General features: G+C 47.6%; 1 protein-coding gene across 1 annotated transcript; it reads left to right on the top strand.

Annotated features, from left to right (window-relative positions):
• Positions 1-27,162, top strand: CD244 (CD244 molecule). Its single transcript, XM_077887084.1, has 9 exons — positions 1-429; positions 16,482-16,811; positions 16,899-17,171; positions 18,522-18,629; positions 19,067-19,134; positions 21,249-21,308; positions 23,021-23,083; positions 24,449-24,502; positions 25,856-27,162. The coding sequence occupies exons 1-9, from the start codon at positions 369-371 to the stop codon at positions 25,934-25,936; spliced, it is 1,098 nt and encodes a 365-aa protein (XP_077743210.1). The 5' UTR covers positions 1-368; the 3' UTR covers positions 25,937-27,162.
• The last annotated feature ends 253 nt before the right edge of the window (positions 27,163-27,415 follow it).

The following is a 27,415-nucleotide window of genomic DNA, read 5'->3' as shown; positions in this document are numbered from 1 at the left end:
TTGCCGGTAGGATGGGGAGACCTGGGGCATTTCTTGGTCGTCTGTCCCTTGAACCAGGCAGCCTGCCCGGGGCCGAGCAATGGACAGGATTTCGAAGCTGGTTTTGTGAGTCACTGTGAACTCAGCACCCGCCCACTTGAGGCCCAGTTTGAGTACTGAGCTCGTGCGAGCTGTAGGACCAGGTCCAGGTACTGGGGCTTTCTCCGTGGTCTTGTTCGCTCTCAGCCGTTGAGAACAGCCTTGAGTTGAGGAAATTGTGGCCGGACAAAGAGCGAGGCAGTTCTGCTCCCCGTCGCCCTGGCTGGCGGCTGCTAAGCCTGTGCACCTGCAGCGCGTCTGGCGGGAGAGGAGCGCCCGGTCCTCTGGGGATGTTGGGGCAGGCTCTCGCCCTCACCCTCCTCCTGCTCCTCCAGGGGCATCGGGGCCAAGGTAAGGGGCCCCGGCCCAGCATGGGGGGGTGGCAAGGACTTGGGCCATGGAGATCAGAAGCCGGAGCCCCTGGATTGGGCTGCTTACTGGTGGGCTGGCACTGGGCCACTGGGGCCTCGACGGCTGGGGGGGCAGGTCAGACGGCGGGTTGGAGGCCCCCCGAGGGCATCTGGCTGAGCGTCCGCCACCCGGGCAGCTGGGGCCCGGGCACTGCTTTCCACCGGCTCCGGGGGCCCTGTGGGCGCTGGGGAGACGCCGGCCCCTCTGCTGGCTGTAGGAAGGACGAAGGGAACAGCCTCAACTTGGTACCGCGACCAGAAGAGAGAAGTGGCCCCTGGGCTCGGGTTTCTCTAAGGAAGTTGGTGGTTCTGGAATCGGAGATTGACAGATGGTCGCTGAGGCAGGGAGACAGCGAGGACGAGGCGAGGGTGATGCCGACTGTCCGCATAGCCCCGTCTCTCCTCCATCAGCGGCCTCCAGGAGCCCAGAGGCTACAAGAACCTGAAAATTATTAGGGAAATGCTGGCTTGGAGCAGGAGGCGGGGAATGGGGAATAGGGAGACAATGGCAGGAAGCTCCAGAGCACATGGAAAACTCCGCAGGGACCAGCTCAGCTGGGGGCTGCTCCCCCTTCCTCCAGCCCCGGCGTCGAGGGGGCTCTGAGATGGGAGGCTGCACTCTAGGTCGGCGGCGAGGGGTGAGTGGAGGGCACCCTCGGTGCAAGGGGAGGAAAGGGGGGCACAGGGTGGGGTGTGTCCAGGGCCCGGTACAAACCCGAGGTAGACCCACCGTGGGCAGTCCTGTGTCCTCCAAGACAATCTAGGCTCCAGAGCACTGAGGGGGACCGGCATTTGTAACAAAAGCATTTAAAAAAAAAAATATCTTATTTACTCATGAGAGACACAGACACAGGCAGAGGGAGAAGCAGGCTCCGTGCAGGGAGCCCGACGTGGGACTCGATCCCAGGTCCCTAGGATCACGGGCTGGGCTGAAGGTGCCGCTAAGCTGCCGAGCCACCCAGGCTGCCCAACAAAACCATTTTTTTTTTTAAGGCTTTATTTATTGGGGCAGCCTGGGTGGCTCGGCGGTTTAGCACCTGCCTTTGGCCCAGGGTGTGATCCTGGAGTCCCAGGATCGAGTCCCACGTCGGGCTCCCTGCATGGAACCTGCTTCTCCCTCTGCCTGTGTCTCTGCCTCTCTCTCTGTGTGTCTCTCATGAATAAATAAATAAGTAATATATATTTTTTTTTAAATAAAGATTTTATTTATTCATTCATGAGACACAGAGAGAGAGGCAGAGACATGCAGAGGGAGGAGCAGGCTCCCTATGGGGAGCCTGGTGTAGGACTCGATCCCAGGACCCCGTGATCACGACCTGAGCTGAAGGCAGATGCTCAACCACTGAGCCACCCAGGTGCTCCTAATTTTTAAACATTGATTGATTGATTTATAGTAGGCTCCACATGCAGCAAGGAGCCCAACATGGGGCTTGAACTTGTGACTCTAAGATTAAGAACTGAGCTAGGAGTCAGATGCTTAACCAACTGAGCCATCCAGGCAACCCTAAATTTTTATTTTTATTTTTCTTTTTAAAAATTTTTAACCCTAAATTTTTAAAATAAAAAGTTTAAAATAATAATTTCAGAGTTCCAGAGAAGTTGCAAGTATAGCACAAAAGAATTCTTATATTTTCTTTGCCTGGATTCATCAGTTGTTAACATTTTATCACATTTGCTTTATTTCTCTTTGTCCTCATATAGGTGTGTGGGTATAAATGTATAAGAAGTATGTTAGCTAACAAAATTTAAATTAAAAAACATAGAAAAAAAGTATAATAATATTAATTTTTGCCGAACCATTTGAGAGTGAGTTGCGGACATCGTGTCCCTTTACTCTTAAATTTTAAAGCCTGAATCTTCTAAGAACATGGGCTTTCCCATATAATAAAATATCATATCAGCACAATTATCAAATTTAATAAATTTAACATTGATACAATTAGGGCACCTGGGTGGTTCAGTTGGTTAAACATCTGCCTTCAGCTCAGGTCATGATCCCAGGGTCCTGGGTTCGAGTTCTGCATCAGGCTCCCTGCTCTGGGGGGAGCCTGCTTCTCCTCTCTCTCTATCTGCCACTCCCTCTACATGTGCTCTCTCTCTCTCTCTGTCAAATAAATAAATAAAATCTTAAAAAAATAACATTGATACGATTAAATACACGGTCTGTATTTAAATATTACCGATTGTCCCAGTAATGTGCTCTATGGCACTCCCCTCCCCAATGCAGAATCCGATCAGGATCATGTATTACTTTCAGTTGTTATGCCTTTTTTTGTTATGTCTTTTATTTTCCTATTAGAAAAAAATTTTTTTAAAGTAGGCTTTCACATCCACCGTGGAGCTTGAACTCACAACCTCAAAATCAAGAGTCACATGCTCTACTAACCGACCCAGCCAGCCATCCTTTTTGTTGTTATTATGTTTTTTAAAACTACTTCCCAGCCTTTCTTTATCTTTTATGACTTTGACATTTTTTGGAGTACAAGTCAGTTGTTTTGTGGAAGGCTTTTGAATCTGGGTTTGTGTAAGGTTTCCTCGTGTGAGCTGGGCTATGCTTTTTGGGATGCTGTATCTATTTCAGGGCATCCCATCAGGGCATATGACAGCAGTGAAATCTTGTTTTTTTAAACTTGGCTTACTGAAGAATTTAATATACATAATGTATTTGTAAGAAGCTCCTATCACTCTAGAGCTTTGCAGAGCCTTTTCAAAAGGCTTCTGCATGTTGCGTAAAAGCCACACATTTCACAGTGGTCTATGTGATCTGGCCTCCCTGAGCCCTCCTCCCCTTCCTCTCTCCTTTCTTGCATGTCCTGAGTTCAGCATCTCTGACCTGCTGCTCCCGGAGAGCACTGCACTCTATGGTTTGCACCCAGTTTTCTCTACCTGGAATGCCACCTCCCTGCTGGCCACCTGGCCTGCTCCCTCAGCCCCTCATGATTCTGCTCAAATACCACCTTCTTGGTGATGACTTCCACTAAAAATGTCAACCTCGTTATCCTGTAATGCCTTATCCCCCTTCGCTTATTTTTCTCTGTAGTCCTCATCTCCATTGTACATGCTCTATTGTTTCCACCTTTGATTTCTTTTCTGTCTCCCAGGCTCCTCTTTACCTCACTAGAATGTAAGCTCCTCAAGACCAGGGCTTTTGTCTGTTTTGTTCATTGCTGTTTCTTCAGCCTCTGGAACAGTATCTTGCACAATTAAAATTCACTAAATACTTATTGAATGAATGGAAGGGTGGATACTTTAATCCATAGAAGAAAGTGAGAGTTTGTCTAATGGCGAGTTTCATTGGTGAGAGAAGCTTGTTCTAGATTTTATTTATTTATTTATTTATTTATTTATTTATTTATTTATATTGTATTTATTTATTCATGAGAGACACAGAGAGAGATAGAGGCAGAGACAGGCAGAGGGAGAAGCAGGCTCCATGCAGGGAGCCTGACGTGGGACTCGATCCTGGGTCTCCAGGATCACACTCTGAGCTGAAGGCGGTGCTAAACCACCGAGCCACCTGGACTGCCCTATTTATTTATTTATTTATTTATTTATTTATTTATTTATTATTTTTATTATTTATTTTTATTTATTTATGATAGTCACAGAGAGAGAGAGAGAGAGGCAGAGACACAGGCAGAGGGAGAAGCAGGCCCCATGCACCGGGAGCCCGATGTGGGACTCGATCCCGGGTCTCCAGGATCGTGCCCTGGGCCAAAGGCAGGCGCTAAACCACTGCGCCACCCAGGGATCCTATTTATTTTATTTTTTTTTAAAAGCTTTAATTTATTCATTTGACAGAGAGAGAGAGAGAGAGAGAGAAAGAAAGAGAGAGCACAGCAGGGGGTGAGAAGGCAGAGGGAGAGGGAGAGGGAGAAGCAAGCTCATTTCTCAGCAGGGAGCCCAATGCAGGGCTGGATCCCAGGACCCTGGGATCATTACCTGAGCTGAAGGCAGACACTTAATGGACTGAGCATCCAGGTGCCCTGAAGCTGTTCTAGATTTTATTTTTTAATAAGATTTTATTTATTTATTCATGAGAGACACATAGAAAGAGAGGAGAGACACAGGCAGAGGGGGAAGCAGGCTCCACGCAGGGAGCCCGATGTGGGACTCGATCCCAGGACTCCAGGATCACGCCTTGGGCTGAAGGCGGCACTTAATTGCTGAGCCACCCAGGCATCCCCTGTTCTAGATTTTAAGCCACGTACTCCCTCTGTGGCATTGAAGAAGCTAACTAACCTCTTATTTTTTAGATTTTTCATTCATAAAGTGAAGTCAACAGTGGTGCCTGCTCCATAGGAATGTGTGAGCATAGGTGAGGTGTGGTATTATAACATGCTTAGAAAGTTCTTACACCAAGTCTCTCCAAATGATTGCTCATGTTGCTCAGTTCTTTGGAGGTAGGGTCTATGTTTCACTTAGTTTTGTGATCAGAGGCAAGAAGAGTGACTAATTTGTGGGCTAGTCACTTGAGTTGAAAGTGAGTTAGAAAATCCTGCATGAAAAAAAAAAAAAAAAAAAAAAGAAAATCCTGCATGAGTTGATGTTTTAAATGGAGACTCTTTTCTGAGGGTTTTCTCATTGTTCCAACTGGGATTTTTGGGAGAATGCAATATTTTTAACTTAAAAGAACACATATTCAAGACACTTAATCCTATTATTACATTGTATAATGTAGAATATTCAAATTGTTTTCACAGGGACATCTCCCTCTTGATTCCCAGTCCTTCCCTAATGCACACCTTTGGGCCAGGCCCTGGGCTAGGTATTGAGAATTCGATGGTGAATCAATACATGGGCCCCTCCTTCACAGAGCTGATATCTACTACAGGACTCAATACATAATTACAGCTACACCGTGCCCACACAGTAGGTACTCGAAATGCTAACTGAGTGAATAAAATGAATTATTTTTAGGCATTCTTAGAAACAGATTGGGGTGATTTTGAAGTCAGATGTATTGGGGAACAGGGACCTTCAAATGGCTGCCCAGGGGTGGGTCTGGGCTCTAAATTCAGGTTTGAGTGTGCATTTTGAGTGAACCCCAAAGGACACACTGGAGACTGTGTACACCCAGGAGCAGTAGACAGCATAAAAGGGCAGGGCAGCATCTCATGGATTAGCTCTAAGGCATGCTTGCTGGCTGTTCTTACAGATTGTGTTGAAATTTTCACTTCTCAGGAAGGAGTCTCTGATTCCATCTGCTCTGGCGGGGACCCAGGCAAATCCTAAGAAGACTGTAGTTGTTTTTGTTCATCTCTTCCTTACTGCATCTCCCCTGAAACAAAGTGAATGATGAAGTCACTGGGCACAGGGAACGGACTGGGACTCAGAGAACTCAGGGCTGCAGCACCCTCCTGGAGGGAACTGGTTCCATAGAAGTGACTCTGGGCATTGCTGGACCATTGTCTTCGTAAACAGACATCTAAAAGTTTAATTTACTTTTTGTTATTTTAATCTTATTTATTTATTTTTAATTAATTATTTATTTATTTATTTATTTTTTTAAAAATTTTTATTTATTTATGATAGTCACAGAGAGAGAGGAGAGAGAGAGAGAGAGGCAGAGACACAGGCAGAGGGAAAAGCAGGCTCCATGCACTGGGAGCCCGACGTGGGATTCGATCCCGGGTCTCCAGGATCACGCCCTGGGCCAAAGGCAGGCGCCAAACCGCTGCGCCACCCAGGGATCCCTATTTATTTATTTTTAAAATAAATTTTTATTTATTTATGATAGTCACACACACAGAGAGAGAGAGGCAGAGACACAGGCAGAGGGAGAAGCAGGCTCCATGCACCGGGAGCCTGACGTGGGATTCGATCCTGGGTCTTCAGGGTCGCGCCCTGGGGCAAAGGCAGGTGCCAAACCGCTGTGCCACCCAGGGATCCCCTATTTATTTATTTTTAAAGATTTTATTTATTTATTTATTTATTTATTTATTTATTTGACACACAGAAAGAGAGGCAGAGACATAGGCGGAGGGAGAAGGAGGCTCCTCACGGGGAGCCCCATGTGGGACTTGATCCCTGGACCAGGGATCATGCCCTGAGCTGAAGGCAGATGCTCAACCACTGAGCTATCCAGGCGTCCCAAATTTTGTTATTTTTAGAGAGAGGGAGAGAGCATAAGCAGGGAAGGGTAGACGGAGAAGGAGAGAGAGGATCTTAAGCAGACTCCACGCTGGGCCTGAAGCCCGTTGGGGGGGCTTGATCTCACAACCCTGAGATCATGACCTAAGTCAAAATCAAGAGTCGGATGCTTCGCTCACTGAGCCACCCCGGCGCCCCAACAGACATTTTTATTAAAGTGTGATGCCTGGGTGGCTGAGTGGTTGAGCGGCTACCTTCAGCTTAGGGCATGATCCCAGGTCCTCGGATCAAGTCCCATATCAGGCTCCTTGTGAGGAGCCTGCTTCTCCATCTGCTTATGTCTCTGCCTCTTTCTGTGTGTCCCTCATGAATAAATAAATAAATAAATAAACAAACAAACAAATAAATAAATAAATAAATCTTTAAAAAAAGTGTGACACATGCAGAGAAAAGCATGCAAAATTAGAAACACACATCTCTATGTGTTACTGTTAAATGGACATGTTTGTGTGTCTACCACACATTCTCTCCATGCATTAGCTTTTCCTTCTTTCAAAAATGCTACCACTATTCTGACTTCTGCCATCACAGGTTAGTTTGGCCTGTATGTAAAGGGTATGTGCCCTGTGTTTGGCTTCTTTTGCTCAACATCTGATGAAATTTATGTTACTACTTACACATGGTCGTTTCATGGCACTTCAGTGTAGGACTGTACAGAGGTTTATTTATCAATTCTGCTATTGATGAATCTTTGGGTTGCCCCCCCTCATTATAATAATGCTGCTAGTAGCTTGTTGTACATGTTTTTCTTTTATGAATGTCTGTTGGGGTTTATCGCTAGGTGTAGAATCCTGGGGTTTGTGTGACTTGCAGCAGATGCTGGCCAACTGCTTGCCAAAGTGATTGAACCAACCGGTATATGAGAGCCTCATGATGCTTCAGGGCTGCTGACTTTCCTTTTGAGGCCCTGAAAATGGGAAGTGAAGGTGCAGGAGTGTGGAGTCTGGAAGGCTAAGGCCAAAACCAAGGGAGCCGCATCTCTGCAGCCTCCCTGATATTCTGCACAAAATTCCTGCAGTAGACTAATTTCTAGGAGTTAGCTGAGACACATTCTTGAGTTTAATTAATTAATTAATTAATTAACTTCATTAAGCCTTTACTATGTTCCAAGAACTATGTAAGATTCTGTTGATGAAGCAGAGATGAAACATGTTGATTGTATCCTTAAGAAGCCTTATTTTATTTTTTAAAAGATTTTATTTATTTATTCATGAGAGATACAGAGAGAGGCAGAGACACAGGCAGAGAGAGAAGCAGGCTCCATGCAGGGAGCTCGATGTGGGACTCGATCCCAGGACTCCGGGATCATGCTCTGAGCCAAAGGCAGGCACTCAACCGCTGGGCCACCTGGGTGTCCTTTCTTAAGAATCTTTATTTTATTTTATTTTATTTTTTTAAAAAGATTTTATTTATTTATTCATAGAAACACAGAGAGAGAGAGAGAGAGAGAGGCAGAGGCACATGCAGAGGGAGAAGCAGGCTCCATGCTGGGAGCCTGATGTGGGACTCGATCCAGGGTCCCCAGGATCAAACCCCAGGCTGCAGGCGGCGCTAAACCGCTGCACCACCGGGGCTGCACCCTTAAGAATCTTTAAAACAGTTAGAGGAAAATTAGTATGTGAAGCAATAATTATAAAGGAAGTGTCACTGACAGGCAAGATCCATTTAGAGCACAAAGGGAGCTGTGAAAATGGAGATTCCTTCTAGGGGGAGGTGGGATGCTTCTAGGGGGATGCAGAATTCCTCAGGAGAGGGGGTGAGGTAGAAAGATAATGTGAGTAGAGGGAACAGTGGAACGGATGTAGGGAAACCATAGGTTTTGGATGGGAAATGAAAAGCAAGTCCACCTGTTAGCTTGGAGAAAGAGCATAAAGAAGCTGGTTCAGCTAACTGCTACAAGGAGTTGGGAGGGCCATGGGCTGAGTAAGGTCAATAGAGGATAAGGGGTTGCACTGTCTGAGGAGAGGAGTCAATATGGCCAGCGAAACCCCCCAAGTGTGGGGTTAAGTGGAGAAGAAGAGGAGAGATGAAATGGGATGTGGGCCCTGGAGGGTGCTTTATTGGCTTTATGCTTTTGCTTTGACTGAGGCGGGCCCTGCCCCAGCACTTTTGGGATCTCACTGGGTTCTGCTCACATAGTCCCCAGCGGGTGCTCCCTCTATTGCCTTCACCTTACGCCTAGTGGCACAACCCCAAGCTGAGAAAACCTCAACATCCTTTTGTTGGCTGGTGGAAGTAGGCTGCTCTGAGACTCTCCTCCGCCTCCTCCCAGGCACTCAGGCCTCACCCCTCCTCCACCAGCAGCGTGGGTCAGAGTCAACAGAGCTGACTGTGGACCCTGCACAGCTTTGGAGGCTGCAGCTCCTGCACCTGAGCTCAGGCTGAGTGGGACTCCCTGCTGGTCAGATCTTCTTGACAGGCCCCCCCCCCACCCGTGCTGTCTGCTCTCCCTCTGCAGAGTTACTGTTTTATCCCATTTGTTCTTAACCACCGGAAGAGGGGCCCCAAAGCTGCTGAACAGTAGCAACAGCAGCGGTGGCAGCCCCAGGGCCTCCCCTGACCACCGGAATCTGCTGTGGCTCTCCCCTCCGAACAAGCCAGGACTCTTTGTCAGAGCCTCTCCTACCTCTCACACAGGCTGAGGTAACTTGTATGAAAGTTATTTTCATACCAGTGTTTCTTGTCTCTCCATTTGGTGTATAAGCCCTTTGGGACAGGACTGAGTCCCAGCACCCGGTACATAGTACCTTGCCTGCTTGCTCTTCCACTGTTCCTTCCCTACAACATCTGCCCCCATCCCCTCCCAGCCCTGCCCCACTCTGATCTTTCTCCCCACACCAGGCTGGTGAGGGCTGCGGGAGGAAATTCAGCACCAAAGAGCAACGACCAGTTCAGAGCCTCCATTCTCAGCCAGGCCCTCGGTGTCCTGGGATTCCTTGCTTTTGGCCCTCAGCAGTTCCCATTTCCCAGAGAGATGATTCCAGACCTTCACCATCTTGTTGAGGGCCAGTTCCATGGTCACAGGCTCCATCAACTTATACCCACCTTCTGCAGGAAAGCAGACACCTGGGTTGGATTCCCACCAACCATTCCCCAACGTCAGAAACACCAGTGAGGGGTTCCCCAATGTCAACGACCTCATTTGCTCCCATAAGCAACCCCATTAACCTCTGCTTGGCTCATCCTTTCCTGCATGCTCTGGACATCACTACTTCATCCACGAGGCCAGCCCGGGACTTTTCTGTCCCTGATGATGACTCTGACTTTTCTTCAAACCGCTCCTTTTCTGCTGGCTTTCCACACTTAGTTCACTTCCCTTGCATTTAAAAAACTGTATCGCACTACCTAGTGTTTCCCCTCTTGCCTTCCTTTCCTGTATGACTCCTTTACCACTCACGCGGAACACTTCACTCTGACACCTCTGGCCACCAACAGTGTGTGGGGTTTCTGAAAGCAGTTCTCTGTGACACCAGCTATAATTGTCCTATAATTGTCCTAGTGTCCTATAATTCAACTCAATGCTGACTCTGTGTGTCCAGAGATAGCATCAGATCTCACAAGTTCAGGATTCAGTCCCGCAAGACTGTGTGGCTCCCTGCTTCAGATGCCAGTCACAAGCCCTGGTTGTCATCTGTGCTTCTGACCAACTGGTTATAGGTCAAAAGTTCCAGTGACCACCCCTTCTTCTGGTTCCATTAATTTGTGGAAGCAGCTCACAGAACTCAGGGAGATATTTATGTTTGCCAGCTTATTAAGGGATGTGATAAAGGGTACAGATGAAGAGATACATAGGGCAAGGTCTGGGAGTGAGGGTCCTAAATACAAGAGCTTCTGTCCCATGAAATTGGGGTGTGTCGTTCTAGTGGGATGGGTTCACCTACCTGGAAATCCCCAAAACCTATGGTATTGGGATTTTATGGAGGATTCCTCAAGAGTATCCCATGATCCCATAAGCATGATTGGTTAATAACTCTAGCCCTGTCTCCCCTCTGGAAGTTAGGGAGTGGTGCTAATTTGAATTACTACCAACTCTTTCTTCTCCACTTTATGTTGGCACAAATGACGTTTTTATACAATGTGTGCCTATTAGCGTGGATTTATAATTGCTGTTTTAAGCTCTTTTTTCCCCCATATCATAAAAAAGAGTTACAAACCAAAAAGTAATAATGCTGGCTGTGGTAGTTACCTATATAATTCCCTTCAGCACTGTTCTTTATTTCTTCACGTGACTTTGGGTTACTGCCTGGTGCCTTCATCTCTTTAGTCCTGCTTTATAGGGTAGGATAGGCCTGCTTTATAGACCTGTTAGCAACTACTCCCAGCTTTTGTTTGTCTGGGAATGTCTTCATTTTTTTTTTGTGAGATAATTTTGTTGGACATAGAATTCTTGGTTGGTGGCCTCCACAAACTTTCAGCGCTTTACATACATCATCTCACTGCCTTCTAGCCTTATGGTTTCTGAAGAGAAATTGGTTGTTAATCTTACTGGGGATTCCTTGTGCATGACAAGTTGCTTTTCTCTTCTTGCTTTCAAGATTCTCTGTCTTTGATTTTTGACATTTTTTTTATTTTTTTAATTTTTTTTAAAGATTTTTTTAAATTAATTAATTTATTTATTTATTCATGATAGTCACAGAGAGAGAGAGAGAGAGGCAGAGACACAGGCAGAGGGAGAAGCAGGCTCCATGCACCGGGGGCCCGATGTGGGATTCGATCCCGGGTCTCCAGGATCGCGCCCTGGGCCAAAGGCAGGCGCCAAACCGCTGCGCCACCCAGGGATCCCTGATTTTTGACATTTTAGACTATATCTTGGTATTGATCTCTTGTGTCTAACTTATTTGGAATTCATTGAGTTTCTTGGATATGTATATTCATGTATTATTGAATTTGGGAAGTTCTGGGGCATTATTTCTTCAGATATTCTTTCTGCCCCTTTGTCTCTTTCCTTTCTTTCTTGGGCTCCCATTATGCGCATGTTGGTATATTTGCTGGCATCCCGCAGGTCTCTTAGGCTCCTTATTTTTCTTCATTCTTTTCTCTTTCTATTCCTCAACTTGAATAATCTTTTAAAAAATTTTATTTATTTATTAATTCATGAAAGACACACAGAGAGAGAGGCAGAAGGAGGAGCAGGCTCCATGTCGGGAGCCCGATGTGGGACTCTATCCCAGGTCTCCAGGATCTCGCCCTGGGCCAAAGGCAGGCACTAAACCACTGAGCCACCCAGGGATCCCCCTCAACTTGAATAATTTTAATTGATGTAGTTGTGTTGTTAAATTTTGGACAGCTGATATGAAGTTTTTGACTAGGGGTGCCAGGGTGGCTCAGTTGGTTAAGGGTCTGACTCTTGATATCAGCTCAGGTCTTGATCTCAGGGTTGTGAGTTCAAGTCCTGTGTTGGGCTCCATGGTGGATATGGAGACTACTTAAAAAAAAAATAGGGAAGCCTGGATGGCTCAGTGGTTTGAGCTTCTGCCTTCAGCTCAAGGCATGATCTCAGGTTCAGGGACCGAGTCCCACATTGGGCTCCCTGTGAGGAGTCTGCTTCTCCCTCTGTCTGTGTCTCTGCCTGTCTCTCTCTGTGTATCTCTCATGAATAAATAAATTTAAAAAGTTTTTGCCTATTAAGTCCAATGTTTACGATTCTTCATGGGCAGTTTCTGTTACTTTCTTTTCCTCCCTTGTAAATAGGCTGCACTTTCTTGTTTCTTTATATATTTTACTCTATTTTGTTTGTACATCTTTTGCTTAGGATTTTTGCACCTATGGTTCTGAGTGAAAGAGCCTTTAATTTTCTTCTCTTGTGACAACCTTGCAGATTTTGGTGTCTACCTAATAACTATGTTAACCTAATAAAACAAGTTCAGAAGTATTATCTACTTCTATCTCTGAAAGCTTTTGTATAAGATTGGAGTTACTTCTTTCTAAATATTTTGTAGAGTTAACCAGTGATGTTTACTTTGAGAGAAAGTTTTTCAATATAGATTCAATTTACTTAATAGAAAATTTCTATTTAATCTCAATTTTAAAATTTATTGATGGAAAGCAGTTTATACGCTCTTATATGCTTGTATCTTAAAATCTTAGTATCTGTAGGATCTGTGGTGATATCTTTAAAAAATTCTGATATTGCTTATTTGTATCTTTTCACATTTCTTTTCATCAATCTATGCATTAACCATACTTCATTTTTTTTATAAAATAAAAAATGGCTTGTTGATCCTCTGTTGTATAATATTTTCCATCTCTGTGTCCTTTCTCTCTCTTTTTAAAAAAAGATTTTATTTATTTATTTGAGAGACAGAAAGAGCATGAATGGGGGGGAGGGGCAGAGGCAGAGAGAGAAGCAGACTCTCCGCTGAGCGTGGAGCCTGAGGTGGGGCTCAATCCCAGGACCCTGAGATCAGAAATTGGGCCAAAGTCAGATGCTTAACTGACTGAGCCACCCAGGCGCCCCTGGCATAATGTCATTTTTGCTGCCCTGTATTAGAAGGCCAGCCCAGTTACAGGAGATGGGGAAGTGAGCCCCATCTCTCGATGATGAGTGGAGCTACAAAGCCACATTGCAAGGGGCATGGCCATTTTTACATTCTATCATATTGATTTTCTGCTGAAATTCTCAAACTTTAAATTTTAATTCCTTGAAACATTAAATAGAATTATACAGTTATCTAGATGCCCTTTAAGCCTATTTCTATTATTTTTTCTTTTTGAGTTTTGTACATGTCTCCTCTCCTTAGGCTTGTTTGTTTTTTATTTCATTTTGGACATTATGTATGAAAATCTTAGGAATAATTTTTTAGAAGATTATTTACTTATTTGAGAGAGAGGGAGAGAGAGTGCACACAAGTGGGGTGGGGGGAGGAACAGAGGGAGAAGCAGCCCTCCTGCTGAGCAGGGAGTCCAATGTGAGGTTTTATACCGGGACCCCGAGATCATGACCTGAGTCGGCAGACAGTTAACTGACTGAGCCACTCGGGCACCCCTCAACATTTTAGAAATAATTTAATGCTTGTGTTGATGTTATTTTCCTCCAGGAATAATTTATATTTGCCTCTAGTAGGCAGCCAAGTTAGAAATACTAGAAATTCTAGATTACTCTAATCCAATTAAGAGTTGGGATGGTTCAAAACTAAGCTTCAGTTCCTGTGAGAGTTGGTCTATTTCTTGCTTGCTCTTACCCTCAGTGTGTAGCCCTTTATGATACCAACCCCAAATCTGATGGATTTAGGTATACCCACTTCTTTTCTTTTTAAAGATTTTATTCATTCATTTATTTATTTGAAGGGGAGGAGGGGCAGGAGAGGGAGAGAATCTCAAGCAGACTCCTTGGTGAGCACAGAGCCTGACTCTGGGCTCCATCTCACAACTCTGAGATCATGACCTCAGCAGAAATTAAGAGTGCATCGCTTAACTGGCATATACCCACTTCTTTACACAAGATCCCTGAACTTTGTGTCCTTTTAGTTTCTTGAGTTTATTGCAAACCTCCAGGGAAGAGGAGTCAAAAATGCTGGTCTCACCTCTCTGAATTTCCTTCTTCCAGATCTTGGCCTCATAGTATTTCACTGCTTTATTAGCTCCCTGATGCCTTTAGCAACATGCTTTTATATTTTGCCAATTTTTTTTTTTTTTTGGTTATTCTCCATGGGAGGGTTGGTTAGCATGTCTTAATGTGGTCTTCATTATCATAATTAGAAGTCATTAAATGATTGTTTTTTAAAATGATTGTTTTTAAAATCTTTTAAAAGATTTTATTTATTTGGGAGAGAGAGTAGAGTGAGAGAGAGAGAGAGCACGAATGGGGGTGAGGGGCAGAGGGAGAGAGAGAAGCTGACTCCCCGCTGAGCAGGGAGCCCCATGCGGGGCTCTATCCCAGGACCCTGAAAATCATGGCCTGAGTTGAAGGCAGACCCTTAACCGCTTGAGCCACCCAGGCACCCCTTTAGATGATTATCTATCTCAACTATTAAGTATATATTGTGGAGTAAAAGTGTTTTCTGCTTTTGGATCACAAATTCTCTGGAGTAGGGAACCATGTCTTGTACACAAAGAGGCCACAACTCTTCAGGGCCCTGGTTACACTGGGGATTGTAACCAGTGGGGATTGTTTTCAGGATCTTTGTGTAATGCTTGATTGTGCCTGTTGACCTATTTTCATATATATAGAACTATGGGAGACAAAGACACAGTCTCTGTTTCTGGTTTAGCAAAGGGCAGAGCCAGTTCAAATCATGGAAATATGAATAGGAACCCCATGTGTTTTGTTTTGTTTTAGAATTTATTTATTTATTTGAGAGAGAGAAAGAGAGAGAGAGAGAGAGAGAGGAGACAAGCAGGGGGAGCAGCAGAGGGAGAGGGAGAAGCAGACTCTCCACTGAGCAGGGAGACCGACATGGGGGCTCTATCTCAGGACCCTGGGATCATGACCTGAGCCTAAGGCAGACATTCAACCGACTGAGCTTCCCAGATGCTCTTGTTTGTTTTTTCAAAGATTTTTTTTCTAAGTAATCTCTACACCCGTGTAAGACTTGAACGTACGACCCCAAGATCAAGACTTGCGTGCTCTACTGACTAGCCAGCCAGGTGCCCTGGAACCCTATGTGTTTTATTCTTCAGAGTCAAGATTAAAGAAACACAGTCTATCAACCAAATAATTTTCTTAATTATTTACTCTGGCTTCTGAGGAAATGCCAGGATGAAGGTGTGGTTGGGAGTGAGCGCGTTTATAATGCATGTGAAGATCTAAAAATCCTTCTCTCCATTGCTATCCTCTTAACGTCCTGTCCTCGATTTTAACAGATCTGTTTGTATAACAATCCCCATCTCCCATTCTTCTTCTAAATTCTCTCTGATGCTCCCTGGCAAAACTTTGTATTTCCTGCATCCACTATTGCTTGCTAAAAATGGCCGCTGAAACCTCCATTTTTCTTTACTGACTGGGCTTTCCTCGGTAAGCAATAACTAGCAGCTCTATATCACACCCTAATTTTTTTAGCACACATCTTGATCTCTAGAGAGGACAAATGCGGGATATATCAAGGCCATGTAGTTTTATTTTTCTCTAATTATTCTTAAGGGAGCAATCCCTGTGGAGACTTTCTAGTGACTCAAAAGCTGGCAAACGTTAATGACTAATGATCACAGTTTGATGTGCTAAGTGCTACAAGAGAGGATTATGAATCTAGTTCTGTGGGAGGACAGAAGAAGGAGCTATGAATTCAGGTTAGAAGGTTCGTTGGCCATTCAGAATTTCCAGCAGTCACCACAGGCCGCTAGTGGTCATCTCAGCACTGCGGGGAGGGAGGAATGTCGGATACCACGTTCAAACCATTGTGGTTAAGAAGTCGTCCTCTACAGCTAAACTGGCTGGATTTCAAGCTCATCTTTCTCACTGTGTAACTTGGGCTAGTTAGTTTCAAGTTCTTTCTACTCATTTTTTTTTTCCACCTGTAAAATGGGGATAAAACTCTTTTAGGGTCTTTTTTTTTTGTTTGTTTTTGTTTTTGTTTTTTTTCCTTAGGGTCATTGTTAAAATACGTAGTTAAACATGGTTAAAACCTAGAAAGTGTTTAAAACCTGCTGCCCCACAGTAAGAGGTCAGGAGATTTTTAGCTATTATTACTGGCTGGTGGGCTCCTTCAGATGAGGGACACAGAGTTTGGGGAGAGAGGAGACAGGAAAGCGAAGTACACCTTCAGGTTCTCTTAGGCTCTGATCTCCCCAAACATAGACCCACCCTCTTGGCTCAAGGGAAGCCACATCCAACTGCCTGCAGTGCTCTGGGCGGATACCCTTCCTGGCACCTCCAGCCTGGGTTCTCTTTTCTGGAATCCTTAGGTTCTGCTGAACGTGTGGTTGGACTCTCAGGACAGCAACTCTTCTTACAGCCCCTCGGGGTGCCGACAAAGCACATAAACTCTGCTCAATGGAAGGTGAAGTGGTACTTAGCTTCGGAATTTTCCGTGATACTGACTTGGAAGAATGGGTCTGATGTCAAATACGTACCGCAGACTAGTAATCATTTCGACAGTAAACTCAGTTTTACAACCGAGAACTTAGCGCTTCTCATCAAGGCAGTTCGGCTGAACCACAGTGGCTGCTACAACCTGGAGGTGACTGATGAGAATGGGAAGGTGGATAATCACTACTTCCAGGTTTCTATATTTGGTGAGTCCCTAGGACAGCTCAGCCTGCCCCCTGCCTCCTGTAGGGCTCTTACTCCAGCACCTTTCTGATCAGAATCTCTGCTTCCAGATCATATAGAGATGCCCCAAATACTGAAGGAGTGGAGGGTCCTGGAAGGAGATACATGTCAACTGTTTCTGTCCTGCTCGGTCTCGAGCAGTGGTAACGTGAGCTATGCTTGGTATAGAGGGAGTGAGCTGATCCAGACAGAAATGAATCTCACCAGATCAGAAGAGCAGGTTGTCAATGACTCATACATATATACCTGCAACGTCAGCAATCCAGTCAGCTCGGCAAACCACACCCTCAGACTCACCCAGGGCTGTCCGACTGCCAGCAAGCGTAAGTGGGACACTGGACTAATAGGGTTGAAGGTGTTGGACCCCATAATCAGGCTCAGGAGATACTTGGGTATAAGATCTCTTGGCTGCCTCCTCAAGGGCCTTGCCGCCCCTCCCTGGGGTGGTTCTGGTCTCTGGGCACAAGGTTCCCATAAACCAGGCCTGTCTTAGTCTGGGAAGAATTTTATCCCCATCAAGAATCTCCTAGGAGATGCGAGTCTTTCTTCATGGAGGGAAGGCTTAGTTATTTGGTGGGTGGGTCACAGCCCTGCCATGGCTACTGACCATCATCACTTCCTTCCTCTGAGAGACTGCTGGAGACCTGCTTCCTCCTCCTAGAGGGACAACTCCCCCAAGCCACGTAGTTCCCCAAGGGGTAACTATGGTGTACAACAGTGCCCTGGGTCGTGGGAACATCAGGATGATCACAGGGGTTTCTGGAAGACTTCTTGATTTATTGCTTATGCTCATCCTAAGACTTATCTCGAGTTAAGTTTGCACCAATTTTTATGAGATAAATACTTAACGTGTCAGCATAGGCATTACAGGGAAAAACCTACTTGCTGTCCCTGTCTTTAAGGAACTTACAGTTAAATAGGGGTGACAAAACCAGACATTCCTGGGCAAAAGAGAACCAAGCTGAAGCGATTTGGAGGGACAAGGATCGCTGGCTTTTGGGTCATGTCAGCTATGGTTTCGTTATTCACTAGCTCTGCGATCTCAGGCACATTCCTTACCCTCTCTGGGCCTCAATTTTTCTCTTGGGTAAAATGGGAGTGATAATAGGTACCTCCCAGGATTGCTGGTAAGATTAGATGAGGTTCTGTTTGTGAAGAGCCTCAGCTAGCACTCGGAACACGTAATTCCTTTCCCTTCTCCCCGGTCCGTGGGCTCCTACGACCACATGTGTGACACAGATATTAAATGTAGAAGTTCAAATGAGGAAGAGCAGAGGAGTGGCAGGAAGGGGAAAGTGGGGGCTTGCCTGGCACAGAGTGGGGTGCAATAGGTTTTGGTGAGTTAAAAGGATGGACAGTTGTCACATTTGCTGTGCCAGATGCTTTACATATATTAGGTCATACAATCAACCCCCTTGTGCAGATAACATCATCTCCTTTTAGAAGTGAGAAAACGGAGGCTCAGAGAGGTTAAGGAAGTTGCCCAAGGGCACAGAGCCAGGCCTGCCAGATATTAAGATCCGTGCTCTTAGCATCACTCAGGGGAGGTCACTCAACCGCAGAGAGAGCTGGCCTGATGAATTCGTGGGGCGTGAGAGGGGAGTGCAGGTTCGCACAGGTGCGAAGCAGGGAGGCGGGCTGACAGCTCGAGCCTCGTGCTTTCCGGTCCCTAGAAGACAACTTCGTGTACTTTCTGGTGATTGTCGGCATTTGTCTACTCGTACTGTTCCTGGTCACCCTCACCTGCTTCTGTGTGTGGAGGAGGAAGAAGCGGCAGTCAGGTAAGTGGAGGGTCCCCAGGAGGTGCTGCTGCTGACCTGACGCCCCCGGGGCCGTGCGCCTGAGAGCACAGCACCTGCTTTGCCTCTGGAGCGTTGGGACATGGCTGTGCATGTTCGGGGACCCGCAGCAGCAGATGCTGGGCCCTGGCTCCCACGTCACACCTTCGGGGCCCTCGGGATGTCCACAGCCTCACGGGCCGGTTTAGCTGCAGGTGCTGGGTTGTGGGGGACCTGCCTGCCCGGTGCAGTGTGTCGGGTGGTTGCTGCTCCCGCGCCCTGTGGGTACCCTGGGGAGAGCGCTAATCTGCCTCCTTTCTAGAACCTTCCTCAAGGTCTCGGCCACCTGGGACGGAGGTGGGACTGGAGGAAGCAGAAGCCTGGATGGGATACCCTCTGGAAGTCTCTCCAGCTCTGTCTTTGCTGCTTTCCTCCCACAGCCGCCTGCCGGGGAGAGCCTCTGACGGTTTATGAAGATGTCAACCACGTGCAGATGGGGAGGAATCAAGTAGGCCGGGGGCTGGGGTCGGTCTCCTAGCCTGGGGGTGCTTCTCGGGCGGCGGGCAGGAACCGGGGGACACCGGGTACCACGCAGGTGGCTTCTCAAAGGGCTCCCCAGCCCCGGCCTGCCCTCCCTATGGCCTCCTGGCTCCGGCGGTGGAGGAGCAGCAGCAAGCGGGAAATTGCTGAGAAGGCGGGAGCCCAGCACCCCCACGGGGCGGCGGGGGCGGGGGGGGGGGGTTGCTGCTCCCGCTCCCTGCGCAGCCCTCGGGGCACCGTCCCTGCCAGGCTCACCGGTGCACTAGGCCCCCAGTCCGGCTCCCTTGTATCTGGCCACGGCCTCTCGTGTCCTTGCAGGTCCAGGTTCACCTTTAGGGGTCCCTTGCTGGTCGCCCTGGCTGCAGCAGACGGCCGCCTGAGCGGCATGGGGGTGCTGGGGCTCTGGGGGTCCGCGGGGTGCTCCCCCCAGGCCGGGGTCCCCCGGGGTGCTCGAGGCAGCAGGCGGGTCAGCACAAGGCTCCGGCCTCTGCGAGGCCAACTCTTCTGGGGGTGGGGGGTGGCTGCAGGGGTGGCTGCGGGGGGGGGGGGGGGGCGGGCTGCAGGGGGGCGGCTGCAGGGGCCTGCAGGGGTGGCTGCGAGGGGGCTGCTGGGAGGGTGCGGGGGGGGGCTGCAGGGGGGGCTGCGGGGTGGGGGCTGCAGGGTGGGGGCTGCGGGGTGGGGGCTGCAGAGTGCCCCCTGCTGCTCTGGCTGAGCAGGGCAGGAAGTGGTCCAGGCGTGGGGGGTGCAGAGCCTAGCTGAACGTGGAGTGGGGGGCGTGGGCCCACGGGCCCCTTCCCACCTCCATTCTGGGTGCTCGACCTGAGGAGGTGAGGCAGGAAGTCACAGGGGCGAGATTTGCCACCTTATCACGTGGGAGGCCTGGTGGAGCGGACAAGCTGCTTCCTCGGGTCTGGTCTCAGGGGGAACCCGGCTGGGGTGGGGGGGTAGGGTGGGGGGGTGGGGGGTGGACTACGGGGGTGACAGGCGAAGGAGACCCTTTCTCCATCACTACCCGATGCGGACAGACTCCTGAGAGCAAGTGCATCCACCTGCAGCGGCGGAAGCCCGAATGCTCCGGATGACTTGCCTCTCCTCCCACACAGGGAGGACGGTTTTAGGTTCAGGAAGTGAAGACTAGTGGAGGGAGCCAGAGTACAAGGACTCGGGGATGCAGGCCTGTCTCTGCCTCTGACTCCAGCTCCTCCTGCGCGGCCTCATCCCTTGCGGGCTCCTCCCTACCGGCTCCAGGGTTGCGTCTGAAGGCTTAGATCTCGAGTTCATGTGTTCTTACTGGGGGCTCAGTTCTGACCTCTCTGGAGACACTTCACTCAGGTCTGGGCAGAGAAGCAAAGCAGGAAAATCCTGTTTTTTTTTTTTTTTTTTTCCCCCAGATGTCTATGACTTTCTAGCCTCTAAGGATAGTGAGGTTTTCTCTGCTCCTCTAGCTCCTTCCCTGTCTAATGGACCCTGCTGGCTTCCTCTTGTCCCCTTCGGAGCCCCACCTGGCAATGTGCACTCAGGGCTCCTGTGGTCAGGAGGGGCCAGGACCGGGATGGTCTCCCTGCCTTTGGCTCCAGGTCCAGGGGTTGTTGTGGGGCAGCAGGCCTGAGGCCCAGGGCAAACTGGCCCCCAAGGCCGGGCCTAGAGAAGGGGCTTTAAAACAATGAAAGCTTCTGAATTTCAAGGCGAGGTAAGGCTCAGATCACAGCCCTACTCAGAGCTCGGCCCATTATCAGTGATTAATGAGGCCAATTTGGCTGCGAAGTCAGCAGAGGCAAGTTTCTAAATTACCAAAGTAAAGCAAGTGATAGGATTCCCCTTGGACGGGTCACTCAGTGCATCTCTTCACACCTGGGTGGTTCCTTGGGTGGGACACCAACTACTTCAGGTGGGACACTAACTACTGCAGGTGGGTCATTCCTCCTATGGTCTCTCCCCAGCCTGTGGCAACTAATGACCACCTCCCTTCCAGCTTCCCGGAGCCCCTCTGGTTTGCTCTCTCTCTCCCCACCCCATCCAAATCTGGACAGACGCGGCCCTCCGCTCACGTTACCACGTGGCCCTTTACTATTTCTTGTGCAGGAGCAGAACCAGAATCCGCCCGGGGAAGGGAGCACCATCTACTCTGTGATCCAGTCCCAGGTACCACTCCGTGTCTCGGATCCATCCCATACCTGCCTCCAGGGCTCCCTGAGGCCTTCCGGAAGCTCACACTCCTGAATAGCAGGACTCTGGGGCTCTTAGAGTCTAGAGGACAGCTTGGCCTCAGCTGCATTAAATTGAAAAGATCTGTGTGGCTCTGGAGTCTCTTGGCAGAGCTGAACAGGGCTGGGAAGTCTGACGTAGATAGGCCTTCTCTCTCCCTCCGTGCGTGGCAGCAGGTGTGGCCCAGGTAGTTGGGAGGAGGAGGAAACTTGGCAGGGGACTCAGCTTCTGTTTTTCCCTCCCTGCCACTTCCAATACTTGGGGCCCTTATAGGTTGTCTTTGTTTTTTTGATCTCTGCTCCTCATTATACCTGTTTTCAGGAAAGAGGGTATCTGGGTTGTTCTCTTTTATTTTTCATGACTTAACAATAACATTTATTAGGTACTTACTATGTCTGTTTTCCTAACGAATCTCACATAACAGCCTCACGAAGTAGGTCCAGCACAACCTCCATTTCTCAGATGAGGAGCCAGACACAGGTTAACTAATGTGCTCCAGGCCGCAGAGCCAGGGAGTGGCAAAGCTGAGCTAGAGGGCTTCTGGGCCTCCGCCCCACCTGCCCCCTTCCTCTTTCACTTTCAGGGATTATAGAAATTCACCATAAACTGGAGAAGCATCCTCTAATTTTGACAGCTAAAATAACATTATCGCTAACCCAGACTGGGGCATCTCTCTCGAGGGGAACGCTGCCTCTTGGTGGCCAGTGATGAACAATTTCTGATAAATATAACTTATTTCTTAAAGAATTCAGTCCGGACGCAGTAAACTTTTCAACGTGGTGGCTAAACTGCCCGGCAAAGAAAATTTCTGGGGAAATGGTGATAGGTTTCAGGGAATGATCTAGAGAAGGAGGAAGAGGAGAGGGTGAAGGGACAGAGGGGGAAGTGAGGGCAATGAAGGGAAGAGGAGCTGAGGAAGAAGGAGCAGAGGAGGGAGGGAAGTGCTCAACCCTTACAGCCACTCAGGAATTCCCAAGTTGGGGACTGACTCCTTCTGCTCCCCGTGATATTGAGATTTACTGATAGTGGGGTCAAAGCTCAAGAGCCTTAGGGAGAGAGCAGGAGTGGCTGATATCCGCCAGTTTTCTAGCTTTAGCCACATTGCATCCCAACAGGAGGAATCTGAATAAATGCAGGGAAGAGCTCATCTCAGCCTGAGATGCTGAGTGATAAGGAGCCTCCTCCTCTGGACCTTCTTAGAAGGAGGGTGGTTACCTGCCTTTGAGGACACCTGGCTCAGGTGCAGAGAAGGAAGGCATGTTGCCAACGGGATGTACTAAGGTGTTGAGGAGACACCTCTGGCGAGTCTGGGGTTTCAATTCTGCTTCTACTGTGACTACACCATCTGACTTGGGTTATTTATCCTTTCGGAGCCTCATCTGTGGAGTGGGGCCAAGGATGATCATTCCTCTCGTCGGTGTGTTATCAAGGTCAGAGGAGAATGCGTGTACAGACTAGGTGACATCTTAGCGGACAGGGCCGGACTGGCATTCAGGTGTCTGACCTCCTGAGTCCAGGGTTCCTGTGGCTAATACTTCGGGCTTCTCTTTGGGCAGGGCTGGGGGGAGGGGTGGAAGAAATGGCCTCTGAGGGCCCTAGGATGCTGCTGGGTCTATGTTCCTGAAATACTTTATTTCTCTTCTCTTTAGTCTTCTGCTCCTACATCACAAGAAAACAATACGTTGTATGCATTGGTACAGCCTTCCCGGAAGGTGAGTCTCCTCCTCCAGGGCATGCTGCGAATGCAAATGTGGATTTTGCACGTGCACGGGAGGGCCACATTTGCAGAGTGCGTGGGCAACTTCCGTGAGTTGCCTTCCGTTGTGTATATCTAAGCAGTTTGGGTTAAATGGCTCTATTTAAATGAGGAAGAAATGCCTTTCTGATTGCGTTTGGAGAAAAAGAACAGCTCTGAGACTAAGCCAGCAGTGGATTAAAGGAGTCTCTAGGAGTTTCTGTGGGACAAGAACAATCAGAGATAGAAAAGTGGTGCTTTGTGCAGAGAGGCTAAGCTGTCCTTAGGAGGCCAACTGAGGTGACGGCAAGAGATACTAGAGGGGTTTCCAAGGTGGGGGAATATAGCCCAGAGCCAGAGGAGTAGCCCAGACCTAGAGAGACACAATGTTGACTTTCAGGGAACCAGAGAAATGTTCTGACCAGTCATCTGCTGGTGGGGGCCTTGGGGCTGAGGCAACCCATCACTGTCCCCTCAAATCCTGCTCTGAGCTGAGCTCACAGGTCTTTTGTGTACCTGGTGCTCATTAGTCATCTTTTCCCCTTGGGTGGGAGAGGGGTTGGAAGAATGGTATTACCAAGGCTGGAGTCATAGTATGAAGACCTAGACTTAACATGGTAGTATGAGAAGTTAGGAATATGCCAAACTGTGGAAGTGTTGAGTACATGCAGGTCAGGGTCAAATGTGGGAGAGATTTAAGACAGATTTTTCAGACTTTTTATTCACCCTCCTTTCAATAAGTTATTCAATCGCTCAAGATTCTGCCATGAGAGACATTTATAATTAAGTTACCTGCTGCAATACGTGGCCATAGGGATGGTCACAGGCTTGGTGTTGTTTAGGAGATTCTACATTCTACTGAAAGTGCTTCTGAATTCCAATGTTCCTAGGGTTTCACCGTGGTCAGGGTATGTGGTAGGGTCAGTTCTTATGTGTGTCCAGAACTGCTTACACTAGGGGTGTGTGTGTATGCTCTGTGTTGATGAGATGCATGGTCTGAGCAGTATTTGTATCAGGCCTGTCTGAAGGCGTGTGTGTGAGTATGCTTGTGTGTGTGCTGGGAATGTGTGCATGTGCGGATCTGAGGGGCACGTGGATATGGGAGAGTAACCTCTGACTTTGGTTCAGAAGGTTCATGTCACACACAAGTATGTCTTGTGTCTTCTCTGGAGGTCATAAACTCCATTACTTACTCTTGGGGCAGGAGATTCTATTCTATTCTATTCTAAAATATCCAGAGATTTTTTTGGACCTTGTGTCTCTTCGGGGGCCTCTCACATCAGTTAGAAGTGGGATATTTCCCAACTTGAAGTTAAGCACTCTTTACTGTCTGAATTTGCAGTCTGAATCTAAGAAGAACCAGAGCTCTTCCTTCAGTCATACTATCTATGAAGAGGTAAGATTCTGGAGCTGCCTTCTTTTTTTTTTTAAAGATAATATATTTATTTATTCATTAGAAAGAGAGAGAGAGAGAGCGCGTGCATGAGCAGAAAAACAACAAAATAAATTGTTTTATTTTGGAATAAAAGGAAGCAGGCTCCCTGCTGAGCATGGAGCCCAATGTGAGGCTCAATCCCAGGACCCTGATGAGATCATGACCTGAGCCAAAGGCAGGTTCTTAACTGACTGAGCCACCCAGGCATCCCCGAGGGATCTTCTTACCCACATTTTCATTTTAGAGATAAAGAAACTGAGGTCCAATGAAAGCAAGGGTCTAATTCAAGGTCATATCATGTATTAGGGTTGGACTCTTAATGGGGAACTTGAGTTTTATTTTTTAAATGTATTTTTGTTGTTTTATTATCTCCATTTTAAAGATTTTTATTTATTTATTTGTTATTTAAATTCTATTAATGAACATATAATGTATTGTTAGTTTCAGAGGTAGAGGTCAGTGATTCATTAGTCTTACATTATACCCAGTGGGGAGCTTGTGTTTTAAATTAGGGCTGTCCTCCAGCTAGTCTCCAGTTGTGGGCTGTACACTGGACATCTGTCCCTTCCAAGGGTGTATGGGGCAAGGGTGAAGAGAAGGGAGGGTAAGTAGAGCTAAATGATTTTCTGAAGTTAGCAAGTAATTGGGAACCATTCTAGGGCATAGGTAATCTTGAGCTGCTGCTGGGATAGACACTATAGAGTGACCATTGAGCCTGGTAGCTGAATATATTCCCATCAGGCCATTTAAGTAATGGAAAATAGGGACTCAACAGTTATTAGGGGCGTATTATGTATTTGGCAGCCTGCTAGTGGCTTCATGCGAATTATCTCATTTAATTCTCATAGAGTGCCATGAGGTAGGTATAATACTTCCCACTTTTACCAGAGAAATTAGGGCATGGAGGGCACTCCCACCCACTAGCCTCATGATACACCAGAGTTTCCAAGGCCCAATAAAGAGGCTGCCAGTGGTCACAAGGGACAGGGTGGATGGGTGCTGCTGGGATTCCTGGCACTTCAGCTGTAGCCTCACATTAAAGCCAACCAGACAGACTACGGTTGTAGAGGACACCGCGTGGGCCAACGCAATCTAGGCAGGGTCATGTTAAAAAAAAAACACTAGAATTGGAGCCAGAAGACCTGGCTTCAAGCTCCTCCTTTACTTCCTACTAGTCATTGACCCTGTTATTTATTTAACTACTCCAAGCTTCATTTTCTTTATCTGTAAAATAGGGATAATAATTCATACCTCCCAAGGTTGCTATGAAGATCTCCAAGTGGGAGGTTCTGAAGTTCTCCTTTTCTTTCACAGGTTGGAAAGAGACAACTCAACGCCCAGAACCCTGCTCGGTTGAGCCGCAAGGAGCTGGAGAACTTTCGCATATATTCCTAATTGCTGCAGCTGTTCCCTCTCTCACATCCCAGCATTGCTTGGGGGAATCAGCGCAATGGATGATACCACAGGAGTCTACAGAATGGGGCGCAGTCCAGAGAGGATACGGGAGTTTGTTTATAGTCTGTATCTTGTTTTGAAAGTGATTTCTAATAAGAGCAGGACTGTTAAATAATATCTCTCAACTTACAGACTGGACAAGAACGGGTAGACAGGTTGGGTAGTTCTTAAAAGACCGCAAAGCAAATCCAAAGCCGCACAGCAAGTTTATCAAGTGCTATGCAAATGCAGGGTGCTGTTATTATTAGCATCAAGATCCCTTCCCCTGGTTTTCTAACGTGTTACTCATCTTTCCTCCTCTCTAATCTGGAATGACCATATTTCTAGACCCTCCCCTTGCCCAGGCCCATCTTCCAAAGAGGGAGGAAAGATAATGGTGACTCAGAGCAAGAGAAACAGCTCCCCTCTGTGAGGATGGACTAACTAGCTACAAGCTGCTGGCAGTTCTCCATGGAGGAGGCTGGGGTTTTACTCAAATATAGGGGAAAAACTTCCCCCCACATATTAAACCTTTACCTCTGGCCACTTGGTCACAGCGGAGAGTGGGCAGGAGTGAGAGTAGATGGCGCAAAGCAAGCTGACCTCTGAATGGAAAAATCACCCCGAGCCCATGCCGTCCTGATAATGGGACAGTGAGACCAGCTTTGTCTCCGGTATGAGGTTTGATTTACAAGAACTCATCGTTAGAAATCTATTTTAGCTTCTTCGCAAATTCTTCACAATTAGAAACCATATTCTATTTAAGTTCTAAGCCCTGATGAGTGCTCCCCATGGCATATGCTGGAGGAAGGGCTCAGCTGGCTGAGCAGCTGGGAACTAGACAGTCTGCTGGGCTCCCCTGAGTCCTCAGGCCAGACTTCTGCAAGGCTGTGGTGACCGGGGCTGAGACTCTGGCTGGGCCCAGGAAGGCGATGAGTGTGAACTGGAAGAGGTCCTACTCAGAGACCCCGAGCAGTGGCTATTGCATGGAGCCTGCTTCTTCAATTGCCCCACTCTGTATTTAACATAGGAGTTTAATATAAAACTAATATAAAATGGTTATTCAAAGGCAATTGAAATTTCTTTTCTGAGTTAAATTTATGTGCCCCTTCCATATTCTTTACTTTACCTCTCTGTAGTAACCGAAGGGCACTTGTGCCCATCAATAAACCCATGTCTTTAACCTACTGGAGAGAGGTCTGGACTCCTTGTAAACCATCAGTGTCTCCCAGTCTTCTTCACACTGGAGCAGATGATTCCAGATCCCCAGATCCCAGGCCATTCAGTCTCATGGCAGATAGTCACAGCTTGCACTTGCTCATGCCCTGCCTGGTCCCTCTCCCCTGGGGGCTGCTTGGCTATCTCCTGGAGACAAGTGAGGACAGACCACATGAGGAGAGAAGTTCTTTGGGGGTAAATAAGGGAAGCTTATATGGAAGA

The sequence above is a fragment of the Canis aureus genome, chromosome 38 (assembly GCF_053574225.1).
Source record: "Canis aureus isolate CA01 chromosome 38, VMU_Caureus_v.1.0, whole genome shotgun sequence".
NCBI lineage: Eukaryota > Metazoa > Chordata > Mammalia > Carnivora > Canidae > Canis > Canis aureus.
The sequence above is the reverse complement of the archived record's forward strand: the minus strand, read 5'-3'. Positions and strand labels throughout refer to the sequence as shown.

What these genes read in the sequence shown, in the direction of transcription:
- CD244 (XM_077887084.1), top strand. Translation starts at nt 369, where the DNA reads ATGTTGGGGCAGGCTCTCGCCCTCACCCTCCTCCTGCTCCTCCAGGGG. An exon ending in GAGGAAGAAGCGGCAGTCAG is followed by an intron (nt 18,630 to 19,066) that starts GTAAGTGGAGGG and finishes TTCCTCCCACAG; the next exon opens with CCGCCTGCCGGGGAGAGCCT. An exon ending in ACTCTGTGATCCAGTCCCAG is followed by an intron (nt 21,309 to 23,020) that starts GTACCACTCCGT and finishes TCTTCTCTTTAG; the next exon opens with TCTTCTGCTCCTACATCACA.